Below are 15,624 nucleotides of genomic sequence, written 5' to 3' on the forward strand. Positions count from 1 at the left end.
GTTTTTATGTTTAAAAAGTATTTTAAAGTAGTCATCTAATAATACAAAAATGATTTGTCTGATTTTGTTACCTTTATCCTGTTCCATTTTTAATTTTAACCTGTTAAATGGCTAATAATCAATTTTAAAATAATTTATAATAATGTTTAGAGAAATAATTTTGATATTATAATCTAATACGTGCTTTTTCGTGCTCAAAAATCATTGTAATGAAAATTATTGTGGAGTTATTTATACAATTCAGCTATGAAAATTATTGTCAAAAACGAATAAAGTACTAATGGAAATCATTAATGTTGACAAAGAATAAATTCGAAGCTAGTTTTGACAACTTTCCTCATAGGAAAAATATAAATTATAAGTTAAAAATGATTTATTTTAACTTGAAAATCTACTGTAATTCTTTTTCTGTGAAAATATAGAAAGCAGGAAGATTAATATAAATAATTAGTTCCGATAACGATTTAGGATAAAGTTTTTCTTATTCTTGTATAGGAAAATAGAAGAAAAATGGAAATAACTGTAAAAATTATTAATTCTTTCTACATGGTGGTTTTTTGTAAAAAATATTACATCTGTAAGGAACATTAAAGAACAGCTTACAAGAAAGTTGACTTCACCATACTTTTGTTTTTTATAATGTAAAATAAACGTAAGGGATAAAAACTAACATATTTGTATGTTCATTTTAGTTGTAAACATCCATTATTATATTTAATTGACGAATTAATTTTCTTGAATAATAGTCTAATTTAATACAATATTTTTCTCACCAATTTCAATAATATTTTGTTACAACAATGAATAAATAGAAATAATTTACCTGGTATATATTTAGTAATAGGGGCAATACAGTAGTTCATTAACTCTTCTGGAATATGCAAAATATAATTAGAAATTTTATTAATAATGTAAACTATTATTTTTATATATGGTTTTTTCTGTATATCAGATTAAAAGTATAACTACAAACCGTGCAAAAGAAATATAAGCAACAAGAATACGAATCTGGAATGAAGAAGAATGGAACGAATTAAAGGAGTTATTAACTGAAAAATTTATATCAGGCGTACTGTACCTCTTGAAATATACTAATTAGTACAGCTGAAGCAGATAAAAATGTATAACGTAGGAAACGAAAACAGAATAACGAGAAGAAATATATATATTTGAAGTTAAAACCCGCAGAACGTTAAATTTTTTCCAAAAACAATTGTTCAACTGCCCGAGGTAATGCTTTCTTCAGGCGAATCATCTTTAAAACGCATCATTACTGGTGATGAAACATGGATCTATGCTTTTGACACCGAAACAGCTCAGCAGTCGAGTGAATGCCGCTTGAAAGTTAAAGCGACACCGAAAATTCCATGTCAAGTAATTTTCTACCAGTTCCGAAAGGGTTTCACGAAAACGACTTTAAAGAGTGTTTCGAAGATTAAAAAGAACGTTGGTATAAATGCATTGCAGTAGGAAGAATTACTTTGAAGGGAACGAAATAACTTTTGATGAATAAATTTAAATCTTGCGCTTTCTTCAACCATTTCCGATGCTTTTCGATCAGACGAAAGCACTGTCCATTGGCGGTGAGCTCGGGTCTGACGAACGGACTATCAGCGCGGAGTTTTCTGGGTGTTCTTCATGTGTCTATAACCTAAAGAGAGGCCAGAATCCCATAGAGCATCTTTCCGAGAGGCTGATCTATTTATGGGCCTGATCGGAATCACGACGGATTCTGTAGACCTAGCGTGGATCCGACCAGCTTAGTGCCTATAGAAGGCAAATACTCAGAAATTAGAAAACAAAATACCTAAAGATACAATTCAGAAATGTGTTTAATAAAATCCGCAACGTCTTCCTAAATGCAATTTTACAATGTGATGAGGAAGAATACCTTCTCCGTTTGTAGTACCAAATGTGGTTAACTTAAAACGATCTCTGAAATACAAATAAATATCCATTATTTAAAATAACACCAAAACTTATAATTAACAATTTTTTTTTATAAATTATTACTAATATATAATAATATAAAATGAANTTCTAACTGGAATATCTTGCGTATAAATATATTCTGTATTTTTTCGAAGTCGTTAAATTTATCCATACTCCAAACTGGGGCCGCATAGCCCATTGAATTCATTACAAGTGAATTAAAAAGTCGAAAGTGTGTTCCCAAGTTTTTTAGTTTTGTCTTATAGAAGAGACCAATTAAGTTATTTATTACAATTTTTGCTTTATTTATTGAATTTTTATAATGTTTCTCAAACGAAAGGTTTGGTGTAAATGTTATTCCTAAAAATTTTATTTCCTTAACTATCTTCACTTCTTCTTTATTAATAAAAAAGGACATGTGCTTTTTGGATACATTACTACCATTTCTGAATATCATTACTGTTGATTTTTTTGGATTTATTTTAACTCTTAATTTTTCTAAGTACAGTACTCACAAATTTGTTGGATCTTTCTACGGAGCGCAGCTGCCGTAGGAGTTACCAGCACAATGTCATCGGCATATGATATAGTATGTATCGTCTGATTTTCGATTTGAATACCATCTTCGTCTCTTTGAAAACAAGTATTTAGGTCATATAAATAAAAATTGAAAAGATATGGGAATAACGGATCTCCTTGTAATAGTCCTCTGTAGATTATAAACGGTGTCCAGATCTTTGTATCTTGTTTAATGATTGTCTTATATTTTCCAAACAGCAAACCTATCATTTTTATCAAAGGTTCATTTGCTCCACATCTCTTCATTTTACTTTGTAGGTCTGTAATGCTAATCATATCGTATGCTTTTTCAAGATCCAAAAAAAGGGCGAACACTTTATGTCTTTTCTTAAGCCACCGTATTTGAATTAGTGATAACAACACAGAGAGAGCTGTCTGAGTACCTCCTCCTTCCACAAAGGCAAATTGCGTATCATTTCTATAATTATTAACAGCTGTCCAATGATTAAATTTACTAGCTATTACTGCAGTGAATACTTTCCGTAGACAAGACAGTAGAGCTATTGGTCTGTAATTGGTTGGTTCCTGTTTGTTCCCTTGTTTAAATATCATGATAAAAATGACTTCATTCCATTTGTCCGGTATTATACTATAACTGTAGAATTGATTGAATTGTCTGGTTAGATAGCGAATGATTTCTAGTGGCAGCATTTTAATGAGTGAATTAGGTATTGTATCTGCTCCTGGTGTTAATTTATCTTTAAGTTTCTTAATACAATCCTGAAGTTCTTCCGTTTTAATTATCTCTTCTCGATGAATTTCTGGTCTTATTTTAGTTTCTATATATTTTTGACAAAAATTATTTCGGTAGTTCTGTGAGAATTTATTGTAGTTTTTCAGCCAATCATTATATCCTACTCTAGCCTGTATGTCATAACCTGACTTTTTTTTACGACAATTGTTAATTATCCTCCAGAAAACTCTCGAGTCTTTCGCTTCTGATAATTTTTTACTGATATTTGAAAAATATAATTTCTTTTTGGCTTTAATTAAATTATTATACATTTTCTTATATTTTAGGTAATTCATTAGTGCTTTGCTGGTATTTGTTCGTCTGAAGACTTGNCAAAGAACAGATGAATTTAACATTATATCCACTGAAAATAAAATAAAAGTAAATGCTATATGAAACAAACTCTAAAAATACAAGAAAACAGAAAACCTTTTGGAGCCTCGTAATTCGAATTTAATTCATTCCAGGAGGCCGTTCGAAGTCCGAATCAATTTTTCCCATTAGAAATAATGGAAAGCGAATTAATCCATTACCACATCGTAAATAATATCCAGTTTGATTAATTTAAAACAACAAATACACATAATTTAAGGCAAAACAATACAATTAAATACCCTAATAATAAATTAAAACACGAAGAAAAAATAAAATACAGAAATACCATATAATAGTATAAAATGAAAATTGCATTAACTGATCGCACACCGTCGACTTCATCTTAAACATGGCCGCCAGTTACCACGTGTAGACTAATAAGTAAAGTTTATGATCTATTTAACAGATAGTTTTTGCATAATTTTGAAAATTGCCGTTACTTATTATAGGTGTATAATTTAATTATAAATGTTGTGGAATATAAGACATTGTTACTAATATGAGATTGTATTCATTGTTTAGAAGCTTATTTTAAAATTTTTACTTGAACGCTCCAGCTTGAATATGATAGAGCAAACATTGAAAGTGATGTCGCAATGGCAATACATATACATTAGTGTTGCAACGAATAGTATATTCGGCCTCAGGCCGAATACCGAATATTCGGCCAGGTGCGTTGCCGAATAGCTGAATATTCGGCGAAACTATTCGGCTTGATTAACGCACGTACGAAAATTGGCTCGCAAATCGCATTATGGCAAGTACCCTGCTCTCTATTGACCCTCTGTCACTACGCTTCGCCAATCGCGTTAATTCTTGACAGTTGTAGCGGACAGACATGAGCGTCATGGCAGTATGTGATAAGTGATGATATCAAATGTGAATAACAATGAAATGACCTACACGCGTAAATAACGGAAAAAGAACAGAGAAGGACCGCGAAGTGAAAATGTGAAAATAAATATGAAATTGAGTTGATAACATAATCGAACGAGTCGAGGCAGCTTATTGGCGCGAAATTCGCGGCCGTCAATGCCAAACAATTGTTGTCATAGACTTCGGAAAGCTAAATGCTTGTAATGAAAGTCACTTAGCGTGCACGGGCGAAAGCCTGGGGCCGTTCGGGCTATCAAGCTGTCTCGAATCTGTGAAATCATAACTGTGACATATACCGACGTCCTATCTGTCTCTTTTCTCCGTTATCACCAGCCTATGAGTCACGTAATTATAAAATGGATAAACTACGACGGAAAAGTGACGAATCGAAAGTATCGTGAGCGCGTATTATGATGTATGCATAGGCAGGCATACGTGGACTAGAGAGATGGAGAAAAGAGAAAGAGAAGAGCAAAAACGAGCAGTTAAAAAGGATAGGCAGGGTCAGACCCTCAGATGTGTGCGACGATTCTCGAACGAATAAGGTGTGTACGTGTGCTGATCTTTGTAATTATAAATTGTGAATACATGTGACTAACATTATTTTCTTTTTTATTTTGTGCATGCTATAAGTTATAAATAAATATAAACAAACAACACTAACTCGATAACATTAAATCTAAATACCAAAATGATTAATTTACTGTGTTTTTGTTAATTCTTACTCCCATTTTTAGGTATTCGGTATTCAACCGAATAGCGAAAAATAGGCCGAATAGGCCGAATACCGAATAGTAACCGAATATTCGTTACATCACTAATTATTATAAATTATTTTAAAATTGATTATAAGTCATTTAACAGGTTAATATTAAAAATGAAACAGGATAAAGGTAACAAAATCAGACAAATCATTTTTGTATTATTAGATGACTACTTTAAAATACTTATTAAACATAAAAACGGTCATAAAATCAACTTAAGTGATATGTTATTTTGCCAGAAAACTAAAAAATGTAATTAATAAAAGATAAATATTATTTATATACAGTATATACTATAATAAACTATATATAAAGTTAACAAGTATAAACAGTATAATGATATTTAGTTATATTAAAGATAATAAGAAAAGTCTCTCTTTATGGCCAATTATTTTAAAAACTAATAAGACAATTGCTGTACATCTTTCACCTTATACTATTTCAGGCATACACTAAACTACAGTATACTGCAAAATTCCGCTCTTTGTAGTTCCTCTACCGGACACGGCTGTTGTTAGTTCGGTCTCTAATTAAAATAGCGCAATATTGCCAATTAAAAAGCTGTAAAACATAAAAAATATATACTATTATCTTTTAGCACATTCCAAAATATCAAGTGGGAACAGCATATCAAATATCACACGCAAATGCTACACTACAACACGAACAGCTACACCCTTGTGTTGTACAGTACAGTGTAACATTTACCTGTCATATCACTGCATCACCGCACATCAAACAGTACGAGATTGGTTGAGTGTCAATTCAATATCATGCAGCAGTGAGCAGATTGGAATAGACTACTGAACGGCCGCTAAGCTTCTCAGAGATTATCTTATGAATTTTTTATATGGGGTTTTCTGGTGTGAAAGGTGTTATGAGGAGCGAATGATCAAGCGGCTGAAGTAAGTAGTTGTGGTCTCTCCAATGCGGTAAGCTCTGGAGATCTTAACTACTAACTCAACTGGAAACGGATGCGGACGGATCTAAAAAGTCGACGAAATTTTCATTAGTGTTTGTCTCGGATATTTGGGACTCATTAATCAGCTCTTTATCGTGGGTCTGCAAAAATGACCTCTAATTGCCCGCAACACAGAAAGAATAAACGAAGTCAAAGGTTTATAGAACACAACCATTAAATGTGAGTGATGTGCAATAACTCATTTTGGTTCATGCCCTGCTATAATCGACATATTGACAGCCGTGCAAAAAGTTGTTGGAAAAAGCAAAAGTTGTTGTGGAAAACATTTATTTGGAGTATGCGATAAACATCTTGTGGAAACATGTGCAGCATTTTTTTTTGTGTGTGTTTTATTGAATATTTCTCGGCATTTGATATTCGCTATTAAATCAGATCATTTCGATATCCATATCTCTGCTAACCTAAGCCTAACTGCACATTTAACCGCTGTCACATTGCATTCGTGTTCTACAGTGATACACAACTAGCTCTTGCGTGTTGTTCGGTATATATTTACCTGTCACACTTAACAGCCTGTTCCGGGATCCCACTTAATACAGTATTCAGGAATGCGCTAAAAAGTAATAGTTGATATCTTTCATGTGCTACAACTTTGTAATTGATAATGTTGCCTTATTTTCATTAGGGGTTGAGATTCCAACGAGTCTCTTCGATAACAGAAAGAGCGAAAATTCTCATAATCGTCTTGCACTCTAGCACATGCCTGGAGTAATAAGCATCGGCAAAAGGTATACACTAACTGCTATTGTCCTATAATTTTTTGAAATGATAGGCCGGAGACTTTCGTTGCCACCCTTATAGGCCTATATATTTTTTAAAAAATTTACATAAAGATATAATAATACACATACATCTGCTTAACGTCAGAAATTCCTTCCTAAAAATTAGACGTTGTGCGAGAAAACAAACTGGGAGCCTGTTGTTTCTCAGCCACTATTCATATGTTACTAAGTTGGTAATTGTTTAATGGAGTAAAATGGTAAAATTTGATCAAAGCTTTGAAAACTGAAATACGAAATATGAAACAAACTTTGTTTAAACTTCTGAATCCTTATTTTATTGTCTATTTACTTTTGTGGTGTCTGCATACAATGAAATTACATATGTATATGTTTTGCGACTGCGACATCATTTTCAATGTTTGTACTATTATTTTCACGCTGAAGCGTTTAAGTAAAAAGTTTAAAATAAGCTTCTAAATAATGAATGCAATCTCACATTAGTAACAACGTCTTATATTCCACAACATTTATAATTAAATTATACACCTATAATAAGTAACGGCAATTTTCAAAATTATGCAAAAACTATCGGTTAAATAGATCATAAACTTTAAAATTAGTCTACACGTGGTAATCTGGCGGCCATATTTAAGATGGTGTCAACGGTGTGCGATCAGTTAATGCAATTTTCATTTTATATTATATGAAATTTGTGTATTTTCTTTTTTGCTTAGTGTTTTATTATTAGGGTATTTAATTGTATTGTTTTTACCTTAAATTATGTGTATTTGCTGTTTTAAATTAATCAAAATGGGTATTGTTTAGGATGTGGGAATGGATTAATTCGTTTTCCATTATTTCTAATAGGAAAAATTAATTCGGATTTCGAACGGCCTCCTGGAATGAATTAAATTCGAAGTACGAGACACCATAAGGTTTCCTGTTTTCTTGTATTTTTAGAGTTTGTTTCATATAGCATTTATTTTTATTTTATTTTCGGTGGATTTTACTGTTAAATTCATCTGTTCTTTGTTTCTTTTAAGCATTACTGAATGAAGAAATTGATTAAGAATAAAATATTTAAATGCAGATTTGTAAATATTTCTTATAATTTTAAAGTAAAAATGCACGTTACATAAGTAAGTGTTTTGCCAAAGTTATCTGAAGTTCAAACAAACAAAATTTTTAGTAATTTAAAAATTTTTAACAGAATTTAAGAACCAAAATAGTTGTAGGGATAGTTTTTAATTTAATTTAATGTTTAATTCCTTACTGCTACGTTTTACTGCAGGTTTTCTCAAATTTAACATTAAGTTCATCGAACTTTTCGTGAAGGTCGCAGAGGCCATATCTAAATCACAGTGACTTATATCATTATAACTCTGTCGGCTGAGCCAAATTTACTAGGTTTATAAATAAAGGTAACCTTTTGCATTTTGGCCGTAATATAACTATGTGAAGTCTTTCGAATATTCTTCGAATCTCTAAAATCTAAAGACCAGAATTTCATAAAAAGATCCTCTCGAGAAGTCGTCCGACTGTAGGCCTAGTTGGGTCTACTCTAGGCCTAGAGGCCCATCGATCAGCTTAGTGCCTAGACTCAGAAATGGAAGAGAAAATATATAAAGATAATATTAAGAAAAGTGTTTAATAAGGTCCGCAACGTCTTCCTAAATACAATTTTACAATGTGATGAGGAAGAATACCTTCTCCGTTTGTAGTACCAAATGTGGTTAACTTTAAACGATCTCTGAAATACAAATAAATGCCCATTATTTAAAATAACAGCAATACTAATAATTAACAGTTTTTTTTTTATAAATTATTACTTAGATATAATAATATAAAATAAAACTCACGTTTGTAGATTATTCATGGGTACTATTTTCACGCACTGAATATACAATTTATTATCCTTACGAGGTAGCACACTATACCAAAATACTTTAAGATTTGTTATTGGCTCCAGATCGTGAGTAGTTGTTATTAAATAGGTATAAGTCGCTCCGGGTTTAAATATACTTTTCACATATTGAATATATAAGCTGTGAATTATGTTTTACAGTAAACTTGAATTTTATAAAATGGCTAAACGAAGCTATTATGAATAATTAAAGCAATTTACTTACTCTTTATCCAAGATTTTAATTATTTTGGAATTAATAATCAACACTAATTTTCCTACTTCAATAGTGGTGTCTGCAGTAAAGCCGAAAGTCACTTCCACGTGGTACTGATATACTGAAAATCAATTACAGGTTAGAACGATTAATTAAACATGTTATTAAATATTAATTTTGACTCACAGAAATATCCGTCGGTAAATGTTGTCGCCGCATACATCGTTACAGTGCCGTTTATTATTTTATCCGCGTATTTTTCGGCGTGAATCCCAATTGCCGCACAATTCCTTCCATCTATTCCGCATTCGCTACATTTTCCTTTCTTAAAAGTTTCATAATCCTTGCATTTATAAGCCACGGGAAGAAACTCGGGATGATAAAGAGTGGATGCAAACAGGTAGAATCCTCGCATATGAGAACAAAAAAATAACCGGAGAATTGCCGAATATAATCCAACGAATATACCTTTTATAAAACTTGTATCTGCCATAAAGTACAGAATTTTTAAACATAAATAGTTGTAAAAATTAAAATATTAGCTAATTATATAAATAAATAAATAAAATAATAAAACTGTACTCAAATCAAAGTTGGCAATGTTGTCTGTACATCCTCTTCCTATTAGACCTGCATCAATCATGAAATGCAAATGTCCAGTCGGTTTTCCGGTAACATATTGATCTGTATATTTATATTGCCATATGTAAACGTTAATAAAAATATAAAAGTTCTGATATCTGCATAATACCACTAACTTGCACTTGTTGTGGAAATGACATCTACGAACTTTGCATCGGAATAATGAAGTTTGTATCTCGGAGAAAAACTTGAAAAACAAGCGCCAATAACATCTAAACCTGTAGACAGTTTATATAATATAAACAATTGAAATATAACTGTTTTGTGTTATTAAATTATTACCTGTAATTCTTCCAATTTTTCCCGTTTTTATGTACTTTCCAATAAAACCTACTAATTGACCACTGAGACTGAATCCAATGATGTGGAATTTGTTAAAATCGAGATTTATAGATTTCTTTTATGTGGAAATAAATGTAAATTTAAAAAATTAAATATATGTATATAAATTTTATTATTGTAATAATAATATGCTCACTTTCCATCTTTCTAGTTGTTCGGCGATGAATTTCCCTTCCACAAGAGTTATTCTTATAGCTTTTGGAAAAGTAAGGGATAAGGCTCCTATTTTCCAATCCACTATAATAACATTGCAATCTTCGTAATGTAGAAAAGCTGTTTTCAAGAACTAAATAATATTTAGACTGATATATTATGTTTATATTAAAAGTATCATAGAAACAAAATATAACTTAGTTTGTAGATGATTTATATATGTAAATGTACTTACATTAACGTCTTCGCTTTTAGGATTTTCTAGAAATCCATGTACAATCATAATTGTTTTTAATTCTGGATTAAAATGTGAAGTATAAAAACTGTTTTCGTCTGTCAAATAATTAGGGTATGAAGGATTTTTTCTTGTGTATAAGAGGAAATAAGTTGGAGGAACTGGAGTAATTTTGGCCTTGGCAAAAACAATGTGCTCGAAAAATGGAGGACAGGGTATATCCGCGATTGATTCTGTAAGTGTCAGATAAAATTTAATTCGAAAGTTTAAAAATTGCATTATGATCTTAAAATTACAGTTAAATTTTATAAGAAGAATATTCTTATGAAAACAATAATTCAAAAATATTTAGGATCTAGTCACGGCTTTTTTCCTTGTCATAAATTAAATCAGAGGTTCTGAAGAGTCATTGTCTATACGTAGTGGCGGTTACAGGGGGTTAAAATTTCTGCTATCATATTTTATTGTAAAAACATTTTATATTTATGACTATTATCAAATGACAAAAAGCTTAATTTTAAGGATAGAGATGAGTTTTTAAAACATTGTAAATGTTAATAACGAGTAAATTTTCATTAAGTTCGACCCTACCCGAGATAGGGCACATGAACTTCTTTATCTCCTCATCCTCTTGAGTTCTGTAGTGCAAAATGTAATAGCATTAATACACAAGAACCAGGCCAAATTTTGTATTTTAATCTATAACTTTTCCTGAGATATTAAACCGAATAGACCCCAACACACACACACACACACATACATACACATATTTCGAAAATCAGTAAATTTGACTATCCGAGTTTCATGCAAATCTCCATGTTTTGAGACTTTCTCAACTGAAAAATGTCAGAAAATAGAAAAAATTCCGTAGATATTTACGTATGCCTTTGCGTGTGTATATGTTGGAGTCTATTTCGTTTAATATTTAAGATTAAGAGACGAAATTTGGCATGTTAGTGTATAAGGGGCATTGATGCTATTTAATTTTGGTGGCTAAAGATCGAGGGGGGTAAAGAGATAAAGGGGTCATGCACTCTACCTCGAGAGGAGTCGGACTTAATGAAGATTTTACTCGTTATTAACATTTACAAATTTTTTGTAAAACATCCCTAGACTCAAAATTTTTTCAGTAGTGATGAGTTATAAAAATTACCATTTTATAGTAATTAATAATGTAAAAGTTATTTTTTAACAATATCTAATAACATGGTGCCGCCGACTATTTGAAGTTTGTGTTAATAATAAAAAAATCTGCAAACTCGTTGTTGGATTTCATTCANCACCATACCTTTTAACTTACTGTACGAGTTTGTTCTTTCTTCTAATAAACGTATATTTTTACACATATCTTTCAGCTCTTCCTTGAGCTTTAAATTTTCTTCGTTCATTTTGTTGATTTCAGCTTTCATGGAACGGATTTCGAAGTTCAAACTATCAAATTTGTCTTGGATTAATTCGTAGACCGATTTAAGTGAGTATTCAGGTTCAATAGTCTTTGTTGGTAAATCTTCTTCCGGTTCAAAAAAGTCTTTTATTGTAGCATACCTCGATATATCAGTAATATTCTTGGAATGTTCCTCAATTAAGTATTTCTCTCCTGACATTTCTCTTGTCTGAGTATTTTCTTCTATATCTCTTGTATGTTCTCTACGTGGTCTCCCTCGTCCCCTTTTTTGCATAACTGCTTGACTTGGTATTGGAGGAGATCAAGGAAAAGGTCCGGAATTTAGCTCAATGCCAGCAATCATTAGTAAAATAAAAATTATTATTCGAGTTAATGAAACATTTAAACTACTTATTTCAGTTCTACACTTAATATTCCGTTGTAAAAGTTCTATGTCTAACGTCGCCACAACAGCTCAGCAAAAAAAGTCACCAACACCTCCGAGGCTAGACACGCCCCCCCCCAAGATTTATTATTAGAAATTTATTAAAACGAAACTAGACAAAAAATCTTCTATTGTTAAAAATCGATCAAAGATCGAATTAGTTGTTCTAGTCATACGAAACCGCGACGAGAGAAAAAACTTTATTGATGTAAACAGAACGCAATAATTATAAATGATTAATAATTGTAAACGAACGACCTCCAGTAGAGATGGACCTTTGACAAGTCGCTCATATGCAAATAATTATAACATAGAAATTTTGAAAAGAGGAAAGATTAATGACGAAAAGGGACATCGCGTCGTGTCGTTAAATTTCAAAAACGTCACAGACTAGACAACAATGGCGAAAAATATGAGCGCAAGTTCAAAGTTCCATCAGCATTTTGCATCCAGAGTAACGGATGGTGTCAATTTGATTCTTCGAAGCGGATCTTTCTGGTGACTCGAACAGGAATCGTCTTTCGCTTAGAGACAGACGCGAGACCAATCGGGGAGCGAGAAAAAAGGGACGTGGAGCCAATCAGAAGAAAACAAAACCAAGAACGGAAATTGATATAATCCTCGATCTTGAAGGACAGATTGACTTTCCGAAAAACTGTGCACCTGCACACGGTTAGTCCACGCGAAAAAGCAGTTTTCCGTCGGTTGCGCCCAACTGGTAACCTGTGACTACGGACTCAGAACACCGCCGACACCGACTGACGAATCTCCACACCTGCCGTTGCCCCGGAGCCTTCCTTCGAGCCACAGTAGAAACACCTTCGACACTTCGAAACCTTCAATTGTGTAAAGAACATTTTTGTTCCTTAGTGTAAGTTTAATTTTATGTTTAAAATAAACGGCTTTTTGTGAGATTCTTGTCATCTGTGTCTCCTCCGCCACACCCACATGCGAACGACCCTAGATCATCCTGACGCGGGATTAACGATTCCCCTGGAAGTCGGCGAACTTACAATTTGAACTTGCTAGATGTACTGCTAGAACTTTGAGATGGAGAACATATGCTACTGCTAGAACTATAATGTACTGCTAGAAATTTGAGATGGAGAACATATTTTAAATTAAATAAATTAACGCAGTAGTGAGCGAATAATGTCGATCGTCGATCAATCATCGATCGACTAAAAATTGCGTGTCAGTAAGGAAGAGCGAAGTGACTATCGAAATTTTACTTCGAAGTGTAAATAAAAATCTACATAAAAACAAAATTTACCTTAAATATGTCCTTATCTTGTATAAATGAATTACTCTAAAAGATTTCACGTTGTATTTACTCATCTAAACATTACAAGATTACTCGTCTAGAAAGTATTTTCGTTATATAAATATATTTTAAAANTATCTAATAACATGGTGCCGCCGACTATTTGAAGTTTGTGTTAATAATAAAAAACTCTGCAAACTCGTTGCTGGATTTCATTTATTTTTATAATGTTTATAACGTCCTTAATTAAAACCAAGCATTCATGTCGCCGCTGCATTACGAGGAGCAAACATAGATGAGAAAAATCGTCCCACAAACATAGTCAAAGAGACAGAACATAAAGTTCGTTATTTTTTCCGATAAATTATACCTTACACTAATATACCTACATAAATTATACTTGTATAATTTTAAGACAATTTTGAAATAAAGGGGAAATTTGCGAGAATAATCGGCAAAGAAATTTAATTGGGAAAAGATCCAAATCCCAGCCGTATCTTGCCATTAAGGAAACTTCATATCATAATTGAGAAGCAGACACAATGAGAATACCACTCACTCTCCTTAATTTTCTCTTCAAATTTTGACGACATCAAATCAAATCCACGCCACGTTCACTCTCGACTGCAATCCAGCTATAATATGAACAAGAGCTCTAAAGGGTTCAAAGTTACTTGTGCCTATTCGATATATTGCTATCTGAAAAAATTATTACATAAATCATTCTGATCCGCAATTGGTCCCTGGTCCACAAACGGTGCCTTTACCTTACTAACTGATATATTATATATATTAGTAATGGGAAATACTTTTAGAATGTAAAATTTCCCATTACTACTACCTCTTCCCCTATATTTTCCAGTTGACTAGAAAAGTTTCTATTTTAGCGAAAAACACCAATACTGACAACACTTCAACACTTTCGCTCGGTGTTTGACTTGCTTCTGTTGTTCTGCTTTTGTTCGTTTTCAGATATGTAGTATATGTAAAGNATATTTTATTTGTAATTAGTTTGGTTTGTTGTTATACGACAACACAACACAAAGGCCATTTGCCAGGCCACACTGACCACGAATTATCCACATTTTGTGGATAATTGGTCACTATTTAAACGTTTTACACGTAAATAAAACCTGAATTGATAAAGAAACCGGAATAAGATGAAAAGATATTATATAATAATGCTAAAAGCATTCTTTTTCATGTTAATTACAACAATACAATAGAATCTAGTGATAAAGTCAATGTTTCTTTATTATAGTAATGCTTTATTTAAAAATATATAGCTTTAAAAAAAATACAAATTAAAATTTTTTAAAGCTATAATTAGCCTTCTNATCTGCGACTTGTTTCTGTAAGATGTTTATAAATTTACTTTATATTTTATTTGTAATTAGTTTGGTTTTATGGGATACGATAACACAACACAAGGGCCACACTGACCACGAATTATCCACATTTTGTGAATAATTGGTCACTATTTAAATGTTTTACACGTAAATAAAACCTGAATTGATAAAGAAACCGGAAAAGATATTATATAATAATGCTAAAAGCATTCTTTTTCATGTTAATTACAACTATACAATAGAATCTAGTGATAAAATCAATGCTTTCTTACTATAGTAATGCTTTATTTAAAAATATATAGCTTTAAAAAAATACAAATTAAAGTTTTTTAAAGATATAATTAGCCTTTTCACATATGTTTTTTTTTTTAAATTTCATTTACTGTATCGTGAATTAGTTTCCTTAATGCTTCTTTTATATTTTTCCTGGAGTAATTAAAATTTAAAACTGTGTACTAAAATAGTGATTTTGACATAATTGCAGTAGACTTATATCTAATTTCTTTTTACTCTTTGTGTTTATCGTTATAATATGTTTTAAAAGTAAGTTTATAGCAAGAATAAAAGACAATATTTTCTAAAATTACATTTAATTTTAACACTTTTAAAAGAGGAGAACTGTATGATTTTTTAGCTCAAGAACGATAAGAGATTTTATGTATTTAATCTAAACATAAAATACATATAATACTATAAATAAAATTTCACATTATTAATTAAATTTTTT

At 31.5% G+C, this 15,624-nt stretch overlaps 1 protein-coding gene across 4 annotated transcripts in view; it reads right to left on the minus strand.

Moving 5' to 3' along the window:
- Nucleotides 1-1,821: 1,821 nt before the first annotated feature.
- Nucleotides 1,822-15,624, minus strand: part of LOC111638247 (inactive pancreatic lipase-related protein 1-like) — a 65,272-nt gene continuing 51,469 nt past the window's right edge. For 3 of the 4 annotated variants that reach the window (XM_023383909.1, XM_023383910.1, XM_023383907.1), the window contains 4 exons: nt 9,270-9,569; nt 9,093-9,204; nt 8,823-9,008; nt 1,822-1,935 (listed from right to left, as the gene is read on the minus strand). In XM_023383909.1, the coding sequence (XP_023239677.1) occupies nt 1,833-1,935; nt 8,823-9,008; nt 9,093-9,204; nt 9,270-9,569 (701 nt within the window). In that variant the 3' untranslated portion in view covers nt 1,822-1,832. Of the gene's footprint in view, nt 1,936-8,601; nt 8,714-8,822; nt 9,009-9,092; nt 9,205-9,269; nt 9,570-15,624 lie in introns of those variants that run through there. The other variant, XM_023383908.1, reaches the window with a different exon arrangement.

This window comes from Centruroides sculpturatus, unplaced genomic scaffold (assembly GCF_000671375.1).
Source record: "Centruroides sculpturatus isolate CEXI.00-Female unplaced genomic scaffold, Cexi_2.0 scaffold938, whole genome shotgun sequence".
Lineage (NCBI taxonomy): Eukaryota > Metazoa > Arthropoda > Arachnida > Scorpiones > Buthidae > Centruroides > Centruroides sculpturatus.